Source organism: Anomalospiza imberbis, unplaced genomic scaffold (assembly GCF_031753505.1).
Source record: "Anomalospiza imberbis isolate Cuckoo-Finch-1a 21T00152 unplaced genomic scaffold, ASM3175350v1 scaffold_48, whole genome shotgun sequence".
Lineage (NCBI taxonomy): Eukaryota > Metazoa > Chordata > Aves > Passeriformes > Viduidae > Anomalospiza > Anomalospiza imberbis.
Window position 1 is genome coordinate 651,220 of NW_027100088.1, and position 16,441 is coordinate 667,660.

The 16,441-nt window shown below is 52.8% G+C and overlaps 2 protein-coding genes and 1 pseudogene across 2 annotated transcripts; 2 read left to right on the plus strand and 1 right to left on the minus strand.

The window, feature by feature from the left end:
- Window positions 1-8,991, plus strand: part of LOC137466938 (zinc finger protein 850-like) — a 466,234-nt pseudogene extending 457,243 nt beyond the window's left edge.
- On the plus strand, window positions 2,949-8,402 carry LOC137466960 (zinc finger protein 202-like). Its single transcript, XM_068178554.1, has 4 exons — window positions 2,949-3,374; window positions 5,777-5,912; window positions 8,121-8,268; window positions 8,321-8,402. Exons 1-4 carry the CDS (start codon window positions 2,949-2,951, stop codon window positions 8,400-8,402), a joined length of 792 nt encoding a protein of 263 aa, XP_068034655.1.
- Window positions 8,992-10,822: 1,831 nt separating the features above from the next.
- On the minus strand, window positions 10,823-14,378 carry LOC137466965 (natterin-3-like). Its single transcript, XM_068178557.1, has 3 exons — window positions 14,364-14,378; window positions 12,411-12,528; window positions 10,823-11,913 (listed from the first exon to the last, which is right to left on the minus strand). The coding sequence occupies exons 1-3, from the start codon at window positions 14,376-14,378 to the stop codon at window positions 10,901-10,903; spliced, it is 1,146 nt and encodes a 381-aa protein (XP_068034658.1). The 3' UTR covers window positions 10,823-10,900.
- Window positions 14,379-16,441: the final 2,063 nt, after the last annotated feature.

Consider the following 16,441-nt stretch of genomic DNA (forward strand, 5'->3'; position numbering starts at 1 on the left):
CGGTGCCGCTCCTGGGGTCAGTCCCGGTGTCAGTCCCGGTGCCTCTCCTGGTCCCGGTGCCGCTCCCAGGGCTGGTCCCGGTGTCGCTCCCGGTGCCGGACTCGGTCCCGGTGTCAGTCCCGGGGTCGCTCCCGGTGCCGGTGCCGCTCCCGGGGTCGGTCCCGGCGCCGCTTTGAATCCCCGGGGATCGGGAAGGGCTCCGTGGGAAGGGGAAATTTTGGGCGTCGGGAATAAAAAACGGAATGAGCGAAGCTGTCGGCCTGGGAGTTCAAAAGATAAAAGTGGGAATAAGCAAAATAAAAATTAAAATAATATTTTTAAATGCATTAAATTTTAAAAATAAATTAAATTTTAAAAAAAGAAAATTTTAAAATTAAATAAGAAAAAGAAAAAGAAAAAGAAAAAGAAAAAGAAAAAGAAAAAGAAAAAGAAAAAGAAAAAGAAGAAAAAGAAAAAGAAAAAGAAAAAGGGAAAGAAAAGAAAAGAAAAGAAAAGAAAAGAAAAGAAAAGAAAAGAAAAGAAAAGAAAAGAAAAGAAAATTTGAAAAGAAAACAAAAATAAATAAAAGAAAATTTTAAAATAAAATAAAATTAAATAAAATCTACAAATTAAATTAAATTAAATTAAACAACATAAAATATAATGAAATAAAATGAAACTAAATCAAATTAAATTAGATTAAATTAGATTTTAAAACAAAATAAAACAAAAAAATCATAAAGTAAAATTAAATAAGGAGATGGAAAAAAAAAGGGGGGGAATGTAAATCAAAAAACATAAAAAAGGGGCGAAACATGGGAAAAAAAAGGTGGGAGAATTGGCAAAGGTAAAACGAAAAGGGAAAAGTGGATGGGAAAAAAGGGGAAAAAGAAAAGATTTAAAAAGGGGGAAGGAAAAAGGGGGAAAGAGGAGGGGGAAGGTAAAATGGGGAGAAAAAAGGGGGAAAAGGGAAAAAATAAAAGGGAAAAGAGGGAAAAAAGACCAAAAAGAGGAGAGGGGAAAAAAAGGGGGGGAATAAAAGAGAGAAAAAGGCAGAAAAGAAAAGAAAAGAAAAGAAAAGAAAAGAAAAGAAAAGAAAAGAAAAGAAAAGAAAAGAAAAGAAAAGAAAAGAAAAGAAAAGAAAAGAAAAGAAAAGAAAAGAAAAGAAAAGAAAAGAAAAGAAAAGAAAAGAAAAGATGGAATTCTCCAGAATGTGTGGGTTTTTTTTTTTTTTTGTTTTGTTTTTATTAATTTTATTTTTTTATGAATAAAGGAGTTAAATTTGCTTTAAAGGAAAAAAATCAAATGGCAGTTTTGAGAACTTTTCCTTTAAACTCCGGCTCACAGAATTGGTGGCGGGGAGAGGAGTTAAAGCGGGAGTTTTGCCCAAAACTGGAATTTATTTTTTCCCTGCTCTGTGGATTTTTTTTTTTCTTAAAATCCCTTGGGACTGGATTTTCCTGGATAAAACCCAACTTTTCATCGAATTTTCAGGAAAAAACTCAATTTTTACCAATTTTCCTGGAAAAACACTAATTTTCACTGATTTTCCTGGGAAAAAACCCCAATTTTCACCGATTTTTCTGGAAAAAAAAAACCTACATTCACCGAATTTCCTGAAAAAAACTCAATTTTTACTAATTTCCCAACCCGATTTTCACCAATTTTCCCGGAAAAAAACCCCAATTTTCACTGATTTCCCTGGAAAAACACCCAATTTTCACTGATTTTCCTTTAAAAACCCCAAATTTTACCGAATTTCCTGAAAAAAAAACCCTAAGTTTTACTAATTTTCCTAGAAAAACCCAAATTTTCACCGATTTTCCTGGAAAAAAATCCCAATTTTCACCCCGAACCTCCCGCTCCCGCTCAGGCCCCGCCTCCTCACGCTTCTGGCCATCCCATTGGCTCTTTTCGCCGTCAATCATGTCAATAGCCAGCCTATGTAGGGGCGTGGCCTCACGCTCATGTCCCGCCTTTTTACCACATTCCGCCTTCCCATTGGCTTCCCTAGCTGTCAATCTGAGCCTCAGGTTCCCGCCCCCTGTCCGCCGTGTGGGCGTGGCCTCCCCGTAATTGACAGCGCGCTCGCCCAATGAGGGGCGGAGCCTCGCCGCTTCCCCGACGTACGGCGGGGCCGGGGGGGGGGGAATTTGGGGAGGGGGGAGAAATTTGGGGGCCTCGGGACCCCCCCCGGGACCCCCCGGGACCCCCCGGGACCCCGCGGGGGCGGGGCCGGGCCCGGCCGCCCGGGCCCTTTGTGTCGGCGAGCGGCGGGCGAGGGGCCGGGCCCGGCCGGGGGGGCCGCGGGAGGGACCCCCAGGTCTGAACGGGACGGGGAGGGGCTGCGGCCCCCCGGGTTTGGGGGGTGGGGGGCAGCACCCCAAGTCTGGAGGGGCTGCAGGGGTGGGAGGGGCCGGGGGGGGCTGGAAATGGGGGGGGGCGGGGCAGGACCCCTGGTCCGGGGGGGGCTGCGGGACCCCCAGGTAGGGGAGGGGGCTTCAGGGCGGGGGAGGGGGTTGGGGACCCCCAGGGTTTGGGGGGTGGTGGGGGCAGCACCCCAAGTCTGGGGGGGCTGCGGGACCCAGCGCTGGGGGAATGGGAGGGGCCGGGGGGGCTACGGGACCCCCAAGTTTGGGGGGGACTTCAGGGCGGGGAGGGGGTTGGGGACCCCCAGGGATTTGGGTGGGGGGTGGGGGGTCGCCGCGGGATCGCGACCCCGGTCTGGGGGGGGTTTTGTGACCGCGGGGGCGCGGTCGCGACCCCAATTTCGGGGGTGGGGGGTGGGGCATTACAAAAATCTGGGGTTTTGGGGGGGAAGCGGGGCCGGGGCGGGGGGGGGGTTGATTTTTGGGGGGGGGGGGTTGTAAAGCGGGGCTGGGACTCGGAGGGGGGGGTGGGAGGGGGGTCTTTCCTTCAGCAGCCGCTGTCGCCCCCTCCCCAGCTCCACCGCGGGTCGCCGGGGCAGGATGGAGCCCCCCCCTCCCCGCGCTCGCTGGGGACCCCCGCAGCAGAGCCCGGCGGACGCGGGGGGCTGCGCTCCCCGCGGGGAGCGGCCGCGGCGCCTCGTCCCCGCCGCTGCCGGCGCTCCCGGCGGCGCCGGTACCGAACTGCGGCGCCTGCGGTTCCGGCAGTTCCGCTACCAGGAGGCGGCGGGGCCGCGGGACGCGTGGCGGAGGCTGCGGGAGCTGTCGCGGCGCTGGCTGCGGCCCGAGGAGCGCAGCAAGGAGCAGATCATGGAGCTGCTGGTGCTCGAGCAGTTCCTGAGCATCCTGCCCGAGGACATCCAGAGCTGGGTGTGGGTGCGGCACCCCGAGTCCTGCGCGCAGGCCGTGGCCTTGGCCGAGAGCTTCCAGCGGGGACGAGGAGATCCCGACGGGATTTGGGAGCAGCAGGTGCGAGCGGGTCAGGATTTCGGGGTGCTGGCGCCTAAATTGGGAATAATTCCTCCCCCCCCCCATTACATTCCTCCCACTGTAGCCCATCCCTGCTCATTCCCAAGAAAAAAAGCTCAAAATTGAGGCTGGAAAGGTGGTTGTGGGTGCCTAAATCCCCTCGTCAGCTTTTTGGGGTGCTGGCCACCAAATTAGGAATAATTGGTTCCCCCCCCCTTACATTCCTCCCACTCTGTCCCTTCCCTGCTGTGGGATTCTGAGGTCATTCCCAAGAAAAAACCCAAAACTGAGGCTGGAAAGGGGCTTGTGGGTGCCTAAATCCCCTTGGCAGCTTTTCGGGGACCTGGACAGAAGGTGGGAGTGGGTCCAGTTTTGGAGTTCCGAGTGGGAATTTGGGAGAATTCCCTCAAATTGAGAAGAATTGATCCCCCCCGTTACATTCTTCCCACTGCAGCCCATCCCTGCTCCTTCCCAAGAAAAAAAAAAACAAAATTCAGGCTGGAAAGGGGGTTGTGGTGCCTAAATCCCCTTGGCAGCTTTTTGGGGACCTGGACAGAAGGTGGGAGTGGGTCCAGTTTTGGGGTTTTGAGTGGGAATTTGGGGGAGTTCCCTCAAATAATTGGAATATTTGGTTCCCCCCTTTGCATTCCTCCCACTTGAGCCCATCTCTGCCGTGGGATTCTGAGGTCATTCCCAAGGAAAACCCCAAAATTCAGGCTGGAAAGGGGGTTGTGGTGCCTAAATCCCCTTGGCTGCTTTTCGGGGACCTGGACAGCAGTGGGGAGCATATCCAGTTTTGGAGTTCCAAGTGGGAATTTGGGGGAATTCCCTCAAATAATTGGAATAATTGGTTCCCCCCCGTTACATTCTTCCCACTGCAGCCCATCCCTGCTCATTCCCAAGAAAAAAAAAACCAAAATTGAGGCTGGAAAGGGGGTTGTGGTGCCTAAATCCCCTTGGCAGCTTTTTGGGGACCTGGGCACCAGGACAGCAGTGGGGAGCAGGTCTGGATATGGGGTTCCAAAGCGGAATTTGGGGGAATCCCCCATACTGGCACTAATTGGTTCCCCCCATTACATTCCTCCCATCCCAGCCCATCCCTGCTCCTTCCCAAGAGAAAAAAAACCAAAATTGAGGCTGGAAAGGGGGGTTGTGGTGCCTAAATCCCCTTGGCAGCTTTTTGGGGATCTGGACAGAAGGTGGGAGTGGGTCCAGTTTTGGGGTTTTGAGTGGGAATTTGGGGGAATTCCCTCAAATAATTGGAATAATTGGTTCCCCCCTTTGCATTCCTCACACTTGAGCCCATCTCTGCTGTGGGATTCGGAGCTCATTTCCAAGAAAAACCCCAAAATTCAGGCTGGAAAGAGGGTTGTGGTTCCTAAATCCCCGTGGCAGCTTTTTGGGGACCTAGGCACCAGGACAGCAGTGGGGAGCATATCCAGTTTTGGAGTTCCAAGTGGGAATTTGGGGGAATTCCCCCAAACTGGGAATAATTGGTTCCCCCCTTACATTCCTCCCACGTTATCCCTTCCCTGCTGTGGGATTCTGAGCTCATTCCCAGGGAAAACCCCCAAAACTGAGGCTGGAAAGGGGGTTGTGGTGCCTAAATCCCCTTGGCAGCTTTTTGGGATTCCTGGGCACCAGGACAGAAGTGGGGAGCAGGTCCAGATTTTGGGGTGCCGGCCCCTAAACTGGGAATAATTGGTTCCCCCCCTCCATTACATTCCTCCCATTCCAGCCCATCCCTGCTCATTCCCAAGAAAAAAAAACCAAAAATGAGGCTGGAAAGGGGCTTGTGGGTGCCTAAATCCCCTTGGCAGCTTTTTGGGGTGCTGGCCCCCAAATTAGGAATAATTGGTTCCCCCCCTTACATTCCTCTCACTCTGTCCCTTCCCTGCTGTGGGATTCTGAGCTCATTCCCAAGAAAAAAAGCCAAAACTGAGGCTGGAAAGGGGTTTGTGGGTGCCTAAATCCCCTTGGCAGCTTTTTGGGATTCCTGGGCACCCAAAACCCTTTTGGCGACTTTGAGGATCTCCAGCACCCAAATTCCCTCTGAAGCTTTTGGGGGTCCTGGGCCCCAAAATCCCCTCTGGGGGTCCTGGGCCCCCAAAACCCCTCTGTGTCTTTTGGGGGCCCCCAGCACCCAAAACTTGGAGAGCCCTGGGGGGTCTCAAATCCCAGGATCCCAAATCCCCAGGCACCCAAATCCCCCCGACACCTCCAGGGGATCCCCAGCCCCCAAATCCCCTCTGCAGCTTTTTAGGGGTCTCAGACCCCAAAATCTCTTTTTGGGGGTCCTGGGCACCCAAATCCCCCCTGGGGATCCCCAAAACCCTTTTAGAGCTTTTGGGGATGCTCAGATCCCCTCGGCAGCTCCGGGTCCTTGTTCCCGTGTCCCCCAGGTGACTGTGCGGGTGAAGGTGGAGGACGTGGCCCCTGGGGACGTGGAGGACCCCGGAGCTCTGGGGGTCCCCCCGAGCCCCCCACTGGAGTCCCCCTGTGAGGAGGCGGCCGAGGAAGAGGAGCCGCAGGAAGGAGGTACCGGGATGGGGGCAGGAAAACCTTCAGCCACCCCAAAAACGGGGTGAGGGTGGTGCCGCTGGGGCCGGGGGAGCTTGGAGGTGGTGGGACCCAGAAGTCATCTCAGTGGCCCCAGAAATCATCTCCTGAGGGTCCAAAACCATCTCAATGGACCAAAGACCCAAATCCTTGGGTCCAAAACTATCTCAGTAGACCTAAAACCCAAATCTTGGAGTCAAAAAAACCCAAATCCTGGGGTCAAAAACAACCTCGATGGACCAAAAATCCAAATCCTGGGGTCAAAACCCCAAATCCTGGGGTCAGAAACAACCTTGATGGACCAAAAATCCAAATCCTGGGGTCAAAAACCCAAATCCTGGGGTCAAAACCAACATCAATGCACCAAAAACCCAAATCCTGGGGTCAAAAACCCAAATCCTCGGGTCAAAAACAACCTCAATGCACCAAAAACCCAAATCCTGGGGTCAAAAACAACCTCAATTGACCAAAAATCCAAATCCTGGGGTCAAAAACAACCTCAATGGACCGACAACCCAAATCCTGGGGTCAAAAACCATCTTGACGGATCAAAAACCCAAATCCTGGAGTCAAAAACCCAAATCCTGGGGTCAAAAACAACCTCAATGGACCGACAACCCAAATCCTGGGGTCAAAAACCATCTTGACGGATCAAAAACCCAAATCCTGGAGTCAAAAACCCAAATCCTGGGGTCAAAAACAACCTCAATGCACCAAAAACCCAAGTCCTGAGGTCAAAAACCCAAATCCTGGGGTCAAAAACAACCTCAATGCACCAAAAACCCAAGTCCTGAGGTCAAAAACCCAAATCCTCGGGTCAAAAACCATCTCAATGGACCAAAACCCCAAATCCTGGGTCAAAAGACCAAATCCTCGGTTCAAAAACCATCTTGATGGACCAAAAACCCAAATCCTGCGTCAAAAATCCAAATCCTGGGTCAAAAACCATCCCTTTGGTCATAAAACCAGCTCCCTGGGACAAAATCAACTTTCTGGGGTCAAAAACCATTTCCTTTGGTCAAAACCATCTCACTGGGTCCAAAGCCATCTCCTTGGGTGAAAAACCATCTCCTTAGGCTCAAAACCCAGCTTGTTTGGGCTCCAAAAGATCTCTTTGCATTCAAAACCAAATCCTTCTTGGGATCAAAAACCATTTTGGGCTCCAAAACCATTTTCTAGGGTCAAAAACCATCTCTTTTGGCCAAAATCATCCGCTTGTGTCAAAAACCAGCTTGGGCTCCAAACCATCTCCTTGGGTCAAAACCATCTTGGGTCAAAAACCATCTCCTTTGAGTCAATAACCATTTTGGGTTCAAAAACATCTCAGTGGGCACAAAACCACCTCCTTGGCCTCCAAAACCATCTTCTTGGCCTCCAAAACCATCTCCTTGGACTCCAAACCATCTCATTGGGTCAAAACCATCTCTTGGGCTCCAAAACCATCTCCTTGGGTCAAAACCATCTCATTGGGTCAAAACCATCTCCTTGGGCTCCAAAACCATCTCCTTGGGCTCCAAAACCATCTCATTGGGCTCCAAACCATCTCCTTGGCCTCCAAAACCATCTCCTTGGACTCCAAACCATCTCATTGGGTCAAAACCATCTCTTGGGCTCCAAAACCATCTCCTTGGACTCCAAACCATCTCCTTGGGTTAAAACTGTCTTGGCCTCCAAAACCATCTCCTTGGACTCCAAACCATCTCATTGGGTCAAAACCATCTCCTTGGGCTCCAAACCCGTCTCCTTGGGCTCCAAACCATCTCCTTGGGTTAAAACTGTCTTGGGCTCCAAAACCATCTCATTGGGTCAAAACTGTCATGGGTCAAAACCATCTCATTGGGTCAAAACCATCTCCTTGGGCTCCAAACCCATCTCCTTGGGTCAAAACACAAGATGGTTTCAGCTCAGAGGGTGAACTCAAGATGGTTCAACTCAAAGGGTCAACTCCTTTGAGTCAAAATCCGTTTTGGGTTCAGAAGCATCTCAGTGGCCACAAAATCACCTCCTTGGGCTCCAAAACCATCTGCTTGTCTCAAACCCCACCTGACTGGAGGTCCAGCCTCACCCTTCTCCTGATGGCCCCCCAGGGGTTGATTTGGGGGGTCAGCGGTGGGAGCCGGACCCTCCGCACCCCCGTTGGGCATTCCCCATCGGGAACCACCCGCGGACCTTCTCACCCCACCACAGATCCCACCGCAGCCCCGGAGCCGCCCCTTCCCCAACCCCACCGCCCCCACAACGTCCGGCGAGGAACCCCCCGGCGCCAAACCCGGCGAGACCCCACCAGAGGCGTGGCGGCGGACGCGGGGAGCGGCGCCGAGCCGCCGGCGCGGCCGTACCCCTGCGGCCAGTGCGGCAAGACCTTCGGCCGCCTGACCCACCTGAAGACCCACGAGCGGACGCACACGGGGGCGAAGCCGTACGGCTGCGGCGCCTGCGGCAAACGCTTCGGCCACCTGTCCACGCTGACCACGCACCGGCGGCTGCACACCGGCGAGCGGCCGTACGGCTGCGGCGCCTGCGGGAAGAGCTTCACCAACCCCTCGGACCTCAACAAGCACCGGCGGTCGCACACGGGCGAGCGGCCGTACCCGTGCCCGGCCTGCGGCAAGCGCTTCAGCCAGCAGTCCAACCTGACCATGCACCGGCGCAGCCACACCCAGGAGCGGCCCTACCCCTGCCGGGCGTGCGGCAAGAGCTTCAAGTACCTGGCGGACCTGACGGTGCACGAGCGCTCGCACACGGGCGAGCGGCCCTTCCCCTGCGGCCACTGCGGCAAGAGCTTCAGCAACAAGTCCTCGCTGGCCCGGCACGCGCGGATCCACGCCCGGGCGGCCGCCAGGGACAAGTGACGGCGGGCGGGGGGCGTTGGTGGCCGTGGGGAGGAGCTCTGGGGGATGGGGGGCGGCGGCGGAGCCCCGTGAGGGTGGTGGGTCCAGATGCTGGCTCGGTGGTGCTGGAGATGGGAGCGATGCGGTGGCCCCAGAACCGTCCCGAGGTGGGTCAAACATGGATGAGGATGGACGTGAGCTGATGTTTGATGTCTCCCGTGAGCTGGTGGCTCCAGGATGCCACTCACAGAGTTCCCACATGGGTGGTTGGATGTGCCCCATGACCTGGTGGCTCCATGATCCCATTCCCTGCTCCCAGGTATCCCACATGAGTGGTGAAATGTCCTCCATGACCTGGCGGCTCCATGATCGCACTCCCTGACCCTGGAGATCCCACATGAGTGGTGGATGTCCCCCAGGACCTGGTGGCTCCATGATCGCGTTCCCTGACCCTGGAGATCCCACATGGGTGGTGGGATGTCCCCCAGGACCTGGTGGCTCCATGATCCCGTTCCCTGATCCCCCAGACCCAACAGGGGTGGTAGGACATGGCTGATGGGACCCATGAGCCTGGTGGCTCCACATCTTGGCTCCCTGGTCCTGGACAGGGGAGCGCTGTGGTGCCCCAGGACCATCCTGAGGTGGCTCAGACATGGATGAGGATGGATGTGAGCTGATGTTTAATGTCCCCCATGACCTGGTGGCTCCATGATCCCATTCCCTGACCCTGGAGATCCCACATGAGTGGTGGGACATCCCCCATGATCTGGTGGCTCCATGATCGCATTCCCTGCTCAAAGAGATCCCACATGGGTGGTGAGATGTCCCCTGTGAGCTGGTGGCTCCATGATCACATTCCCTACTCCCAGAGATCCCATAGGGGTGGTGGGACATCCCCCATGACCTGGTGGCTCCATGATTACATTCCCTGACCCTGGAGATCCCACATGAGTGGTGGGACATCCCCCAGGACCTGGTGGCTCCATGATCCCTTTCCCTGCTCCCAGAGATCCCACATGGGTGGTGGGACGTCCCCCATGACCTGGTGGCTCCATGATCCCACTTCCCCAAGAAATTTCCCCAGATCCCTTCTGGGAAATTCAGGGTACCCCCCAATTCCTGCTTCCCCCCACTTTGGGGTCTCCCCAGATCCCTCCCTCGCCCGCAGCTCCCTGGACCCCCTCAGAATTCCAGGACCCCCAATCCCTTCCTGCCTCCCAAGCCTGGATTGTTCCAAAGATCTCCCCAATCCCAGAACCCCCCAAAATCCTGGACATCCCCCCACTCCCCGGCCTTGGAATTTGAGTTTTTCCTTGAATTTTGGGATTTTTTTCCCCTCCCGAGTTACCCAGGGACACCCCACCCCAAGATTTTGCATCCATTTTTTTTGGCTTTTTTCCCATTTTTCCTTCGCTTCCAAAATCCCTTTTTTGGCAGGAAATGGGAAATTCAGATGGAAAACGCCACCTTTCCCTGCATTTGGACAGGGATGAAGGTTTTGCCAAGAGAACCAAAAATAAGGGAGAAGAACCAAAAATATGGGAGAAAAACCAAAATAAAAGGAGAAAAAACATAAAAAATGACCCAAAACTCAAAGGTTTTCCTGGGTTTCGGAAAAAAAATCCCAAAACCCAAAGGGTTTTCTTGGGTTTCAGAAAAAGAAATCCTAAAACCCAAAGGGTTTTCTTAGGTTTCAGAAAATAATCCCCAAATCCCAAGGGTTTTCCTTGGTTTCAGGGAAAAAAATCCCAAAAACTCAAAGGTTTTCCTGGGTTTCACTAAAAAATTCCCCAAAACCCAAAGGTTTTCCTGAGTTTCAGAGAAAAAAATCCCCAAATCCCGAGGGTTTTCCTGGGTTTCAGGAAAAAAATCCCCAAAACCCAAAGGGTTTTCTTGGGTTTCAGAAAAAAAAAAAATCCCCAAATCCCGAGGGTTTTCCTGGGTTCCCTGGTGGTGCTGTTGGATTTTTGGCGAGAAAAAAGGAAACCTCTCCAGAGAACGCCATTTCCCTGCGTTTCGGGGTGACGTTTATGCCGCAAAAGCCGAAAGCACAGAAAAGCCGCGCCGCTGCCGAGCGCTCCCAAGGATTTGCGGGGTTTTTTTGGGGGGGAAAAGCGGAATTCCAGGGATTCACCCTCAGCTGGGGCACGGTGGGAGCTCGGCGAGCGGGCGGCAGCGCTCGAGGCCGGCGTGGACGCCGGTGACCGCACGGCTCCGCGCCCAGCCGGCGACGACGGCGTGGTGCGGGCGGCCGGAGCGGAACTCCCTGGTCAGCCGGGCCGAGAAGGGGACGCGGATCTCCCGCCGGAGCCCGCGGAGAACCACGGCGCACTCGGAGCGCGCCGGGATCTCCCGCCGCACCTCGTGGCTTCGCCACACGAACTCGGTGACGCTGGCGCCGCCCGCCCACGGCACGGTGGTGACATTGCCCGGGTGCCACCCGCCCTGCTCGGGCAGGATCAGCGGGGCCGCCCGGAGCACGCCGCGGGCGGCCGCCAGCGCCGGCAGCTTGGCGCTCCAGCCGTGCTCCACCTCGGTGGCCTCCTCCAAGGTGACGGATCTGGCGGCCGCCTCGCAGCCGTCGTTCCTCACCGTCACCTCGGCCAGCTCCGCGTCCTCCGCGCTCTCCAGCGCCACGCTGCCGTTGTAGGACACGTCAGCGATGGCGACGCCGGCCGCGCCTTGGCGCACCACCAGCACCTGGTACCACTTGTACCAAATCTCCTCGCCATCCACGGCCACGAACAGCGCCTCCTGCTCCTTGGACGCTTTGCCCAGCCCGTCCGGGCTGCGGCCCACGAAGAGGTCGGTGAGGGGGCATCCCTCCACGGCGCCCTCGGGGGTGCTGCCGAAGGACGTGTCCACCCAGTCGAGCGCCTCGAAGCCGCCGGGGTTGAGCAGCAGCTGGAAGTCGGCGCTGCGCAGCTCCCGCTCGGCCCACGCGAAGGAGCAGAAGGCGCCGCGCGCGGGGTCGAAGGCGCCCAGGTTGCAGCCGCGGGCGGCCGTGGCGCAGACGAACTCGAGGCGGCCCGAGCGGCCGTTCCGGCTGGACACGGCGTCGGCCGGGATGTCGCCGCTGAACGGGACCCAGCGGAGCCAGGAGGGTGCGGCCGCGGAGCGACGGCGGCGGGGAAGGAGCCGGGAGGGAGCTGGAATGGAGTGGGATGGAGTGGGATGGGATTGGGAGGGACTGGAATGGACTGGGATGGGATTGGGAGGGACTGGGATGGACTAGGATGGACTGGGATGGGATTGGGAGGGACTGGGATGGAGTGGGATGGGATTGGGAGGGACAGGGATGGACTAGGATGGACTGGGATGGACTGGGATTGGACTGGGATGGAGTGGGATGGGATTGGGAGGGACTGGGATGGACTAGGATAGACTGGGGGGGATTAGGATGGACTGCGAAGGACTGGAATGGACTGGGATGGGATTGGGATGGACTGAGATGGACTGGGAAGGACTGGGAGGGGACTGGGAAGGACTGGGAGTGACTGGGATGGACTGGAAGTGACTGAGATGGACTGGGAGAAGCTGGGAAGGACTGGGAGGTGATTGGGAGGGACTGGCATGAACTGGGAGGGACTGGTCCGTACTGAGCCATACTGGGCCATGTTGGGATGGGCTCCAGGCCAGGACTCACCAGGGAGCTCCTCGTGGTTCCTTCCCGGGGCGGGCACCGCCGGAATTCCGTAAATTCCTGAAATTCCCGAAACCCCCGGGACCTCCAGGACGAGCAGCAGCAGCAGCAGCACCAGGCCCTGGGGGAGCCGGGGCCGTCACCGACCCCAAACCCTGACCCCAAATCCCAACCCCAAACCCCGACCCCAAACACCGACCCCAAACCCGATTCCAAACCCAATTCCAAACCCAATTCCAAACCTGATCCCAAGCCCAACCCCAAATCTGATCCCAAACCCAACCCCAAATCCCAACCCCAAACCCTGACCCCAAATCCCAACCCCAAACCCTGACCCCAAATCCTGACCCCAAACCCCGACCCCAAACCCAATTCCAAACCCAACCCCAAACCCAACCCCAAAACCCGACCCCAAATCCCAACCCCAAATCCCAACCCCAAATCCCAAACCCAACCCCAAATCCCGACCCCTAACCCAATCCCAAACCCAAATCCCAACCCTAAACCCGACCCCAAGCCCAACCCCAAGCCCGACCCTAAACCCAACCCTAAACGTGACCCCAAATCCGACCCCAAACCCAACCCCAAAACCCAACCCCCAAACCCGACCCGAAACCCAATTCCAAACCGGATCCCAAACCCAACCCCAAACCCGACCCCAGATCCCGACCCCAAACCCGATTCCAAACCCGATTCCAAACTCGACCCCAAACCCGACCCCAAATCCTGATCCCAAACCCAACCCGAAACCCGATTCCAAACCCAACCCCAAACCCGATCCCAAACCCGACCCCAAATCCCAACCCCAAACCCGGCCCCAAACCCCGACCCCAAATCCCAACCCGAAACCCGACCCCAAATCCCAACCCCAAACCCGACCCCAAACCCGACCCCAAATCCCAACCCGAAACCCGATCCCAAACCCGACCCCAAATCCCAACCCGAAACCCGACCCCAAACCCGACCCCAAATCCCAACCCGAAACCCGACCCCAAACCCGACCCCAAATCCCAACCCGAAACCCGATCCCAAACCCGACCCCAAATCCCAACCCCAAACCCGACCCCAAATCCCAACCCCAAACCCAATCCCAAATCCCAACCCCAAACCCAACCCGAAACCCGACCCCAAATCCCGACCCCAAACCCGACCCCAAACCCGACCCCAAAGTTTCCCGAGTTCAGGGATTTTTTGTTTAAAATTAATAAAATAAAATTAAATTAAATTAAATTAAACATTTAAAAATCAAATATTTTTCATTAAAAACATTAAAAATTTTAAAAATTAAAAATTAAATAATAAAAAATAAAAATTAAAACATTAAAAATTGAAAATTCAAGATAATAAAAAATAAAAAATAAATTAAAAAATTAAAACATTAAGAATTGATAATTAAAAAAAATAAAAATTTTAAAATGAATTGAAAAATTAAAACATTAAAAATTGGAAATTAAAATTTTGAAATTAAAATATCAATAACTTTAAAATTAAGAATTTGAAAATTAAAAATTAGAAATTGAAAATTAAAATATTAAAAATTAAAAATAAATAATTTTAAAACAGAAAATGACAATATTAAAAATTAAAACATTAAAAATTCGATTAAAATGAAATCATTAAAACTTTTAAACCTAAAAATGAAAAATTTTAAAACTAAACTACAGAATGTTAAAAGTTAAAGAATTAAAAATTTTAAAATTTTAAAAATTTAAAAATTAAAATATTTTTAAAATTAAAAAATTAAAACAAAAAAAAAGTAAAAACCTCAAAAGCATAAACAAGTCATTCAAAATTAAAAAAAATAAAATTAACGATAAAACCTCAAATTTAAAAAATCAAAAATTCAAAGCTGCAATTTCTCAGCGCTGGGGAAAAGAAATTCCCCTTTTCTTTTTTTCCTTCCCCCCCAGAAAATGACTGCAAATCCCCAGAACTTCCCGAGGGCCCGGACTGTACCTGGTGCGGCGCCATCGCTCCGGAGGCTGCGGAAAAATCCGGAATTTTCCCCCAAAACCCGCCCAAGCCTCCCCCATTTGGGTCCCTTTTGCCCCAAATCCCATTTTTTGTGCTTCCCTCCCTTCAAATTTTGGGGTTCCTCTCCCCAAATTCACATTTCTGGGGCTCCCTGGCTCCAAACTTGGGGTTCCTCAAGATCAAAACTCCAAATTTTGGGGCTCCCCTGCCCCAAATCCCCTTTTTGGGGCCCGTTTTGCCCAAAATCCCATTTTTTTGTTCCTCCCTCCCTCCAAATTTTGGGGCTCCCCCAATTCCCAGCTTCAATTTTGGGGTTCCCACCCCAAAAATCTGAATTTTGGGGCATTCCCTGATAACAATTTTGGGTTTTCCCCTCCCCAAATTCACATTTTGGGATTCTCAAGCTCCAAATTTGGGGTCCCCTCTCCCAAAATTCACATTTTTTGGGTCTCCCCCTTTAATTTTTGGGGCCCCTTCAACCAAAATTCACATTTTTGGCACCGCCTCTTCCAATTTTGGGGCTCCCCTTCCCCAAATCCCCCTTTTGGGTCCCTTTTGCCCAAAATCCCATTTTTTGTTCCTCGCTCCCTTCAAATTTTGGGGCTCCCCCTCCCCAAATTCACATTTTTGGGCTCCCTGCCTCCAAATTTTGGGGTTCCCTAAACCCAAAACTCCGATTTTTGGGGCTCCCCTTCCCCAAATCTGCATTTTGGGGTTCCCCAGCTCCGATTTTTGGGGTTTTCCTTCCCAAATCCCCATTTTGGTGCTCCCCAGACTCCGAATTTTGGGGTCCCCCCTCACCTGCGCGCCTGTTCCTGGGAAAATCCCTTTTTTTGGGGTTTCTCAGCCGATTTTGGGGTTTTTGGAGTGATTTGAGCCCCAATACCGCCCCAAAAACCTCCCCGGAAAAACGTCAAAAATGCAAAAAAAAGCAAAAAAAAGCCCAAAAAGCAGAAGTGGGATTTTTTGTGGGCGATTTTTCCGCTTTTTGAGGATTTTTCACTTCACTTTTCAGTTTTTTTTTTTTTTTAATTCGAGGCTCGAAAAGGTCAAAAAACCCCAAAACGGCACCAAGAAATCAGCGATTTTTGGGGGGAAATTCAAGAATTTCTGCTTTTCCCAGGGTGAGGTTTGAAAAAATCTTTTTGTTTTTTAACGAAAGACCTCCAAAAAAGAGCCAAAACAGCCCCAAAATCATTGAGAGACCCTAAAATACCGCCCAAAATCCCATGAAATGAACCAAAATCCCATAAAATGACCCAAACCCTACAAAACAAACCCAAACTCCACAAAATGAACCCAAAACCCACAAAATACCCAAAACCCCATAAATTGAATCCAAACCCCCCAAAATGAACCAAAATCCCCCAAAATAATCCAAACACCACAAAAAAACCAAAACCCCACAAAATGAACCCAAACCCCACAGAATGAACCCAAACCCCACAAAAAAAACCCCAAACACCCCAAAATAAACCCAAAACCTACAAAAACCCCAAAACCTCAGGAAATAAACCCAAACCCCACAAAATGGACCCAAACCCCACAAAAAAACCAAAACCCCACAAAATGAACCCAAACCCCACAGAATGAACCCAAACCCCACAAAAAAACCAAAACCCCACAAAATGAACCCAAAATGGCCCCAGAGACCCCAAAAGTCCGCCCAGGGCATTCGGAAAATTCCCAATTTTGGGGTTTTCCCACTCAAAAATTCAAATTTTGGGGTCTGCCACCCCCGACCCCAAATTTTCCCCAAAAATCCCCAAAAATCCCAAACGCCCCCCCCCCCCCCAGTGCCCCTCCCCCCTCCCAGTGCTCCCAGTCCCAAACTGGGAATGAACCGGAGCCGCCGCAGGTCCAAGGAAACTTTATTGGGGGGGAGCCCAAAAATGGGGAAAAAACCCCAAAAATGGGAGAAAGACCCAGAAAAGGGGGGAAAGACCCCAAAAAAGGGGGAATTTACCCCAAAGTAGTGTCAGCATCCCAAAAAAGGGGGAAAGAGCCCAAAAAAAGGGGGGAGAGACCCCAGGGGGGTCAAAAAACTCCAAAAAAAAGGG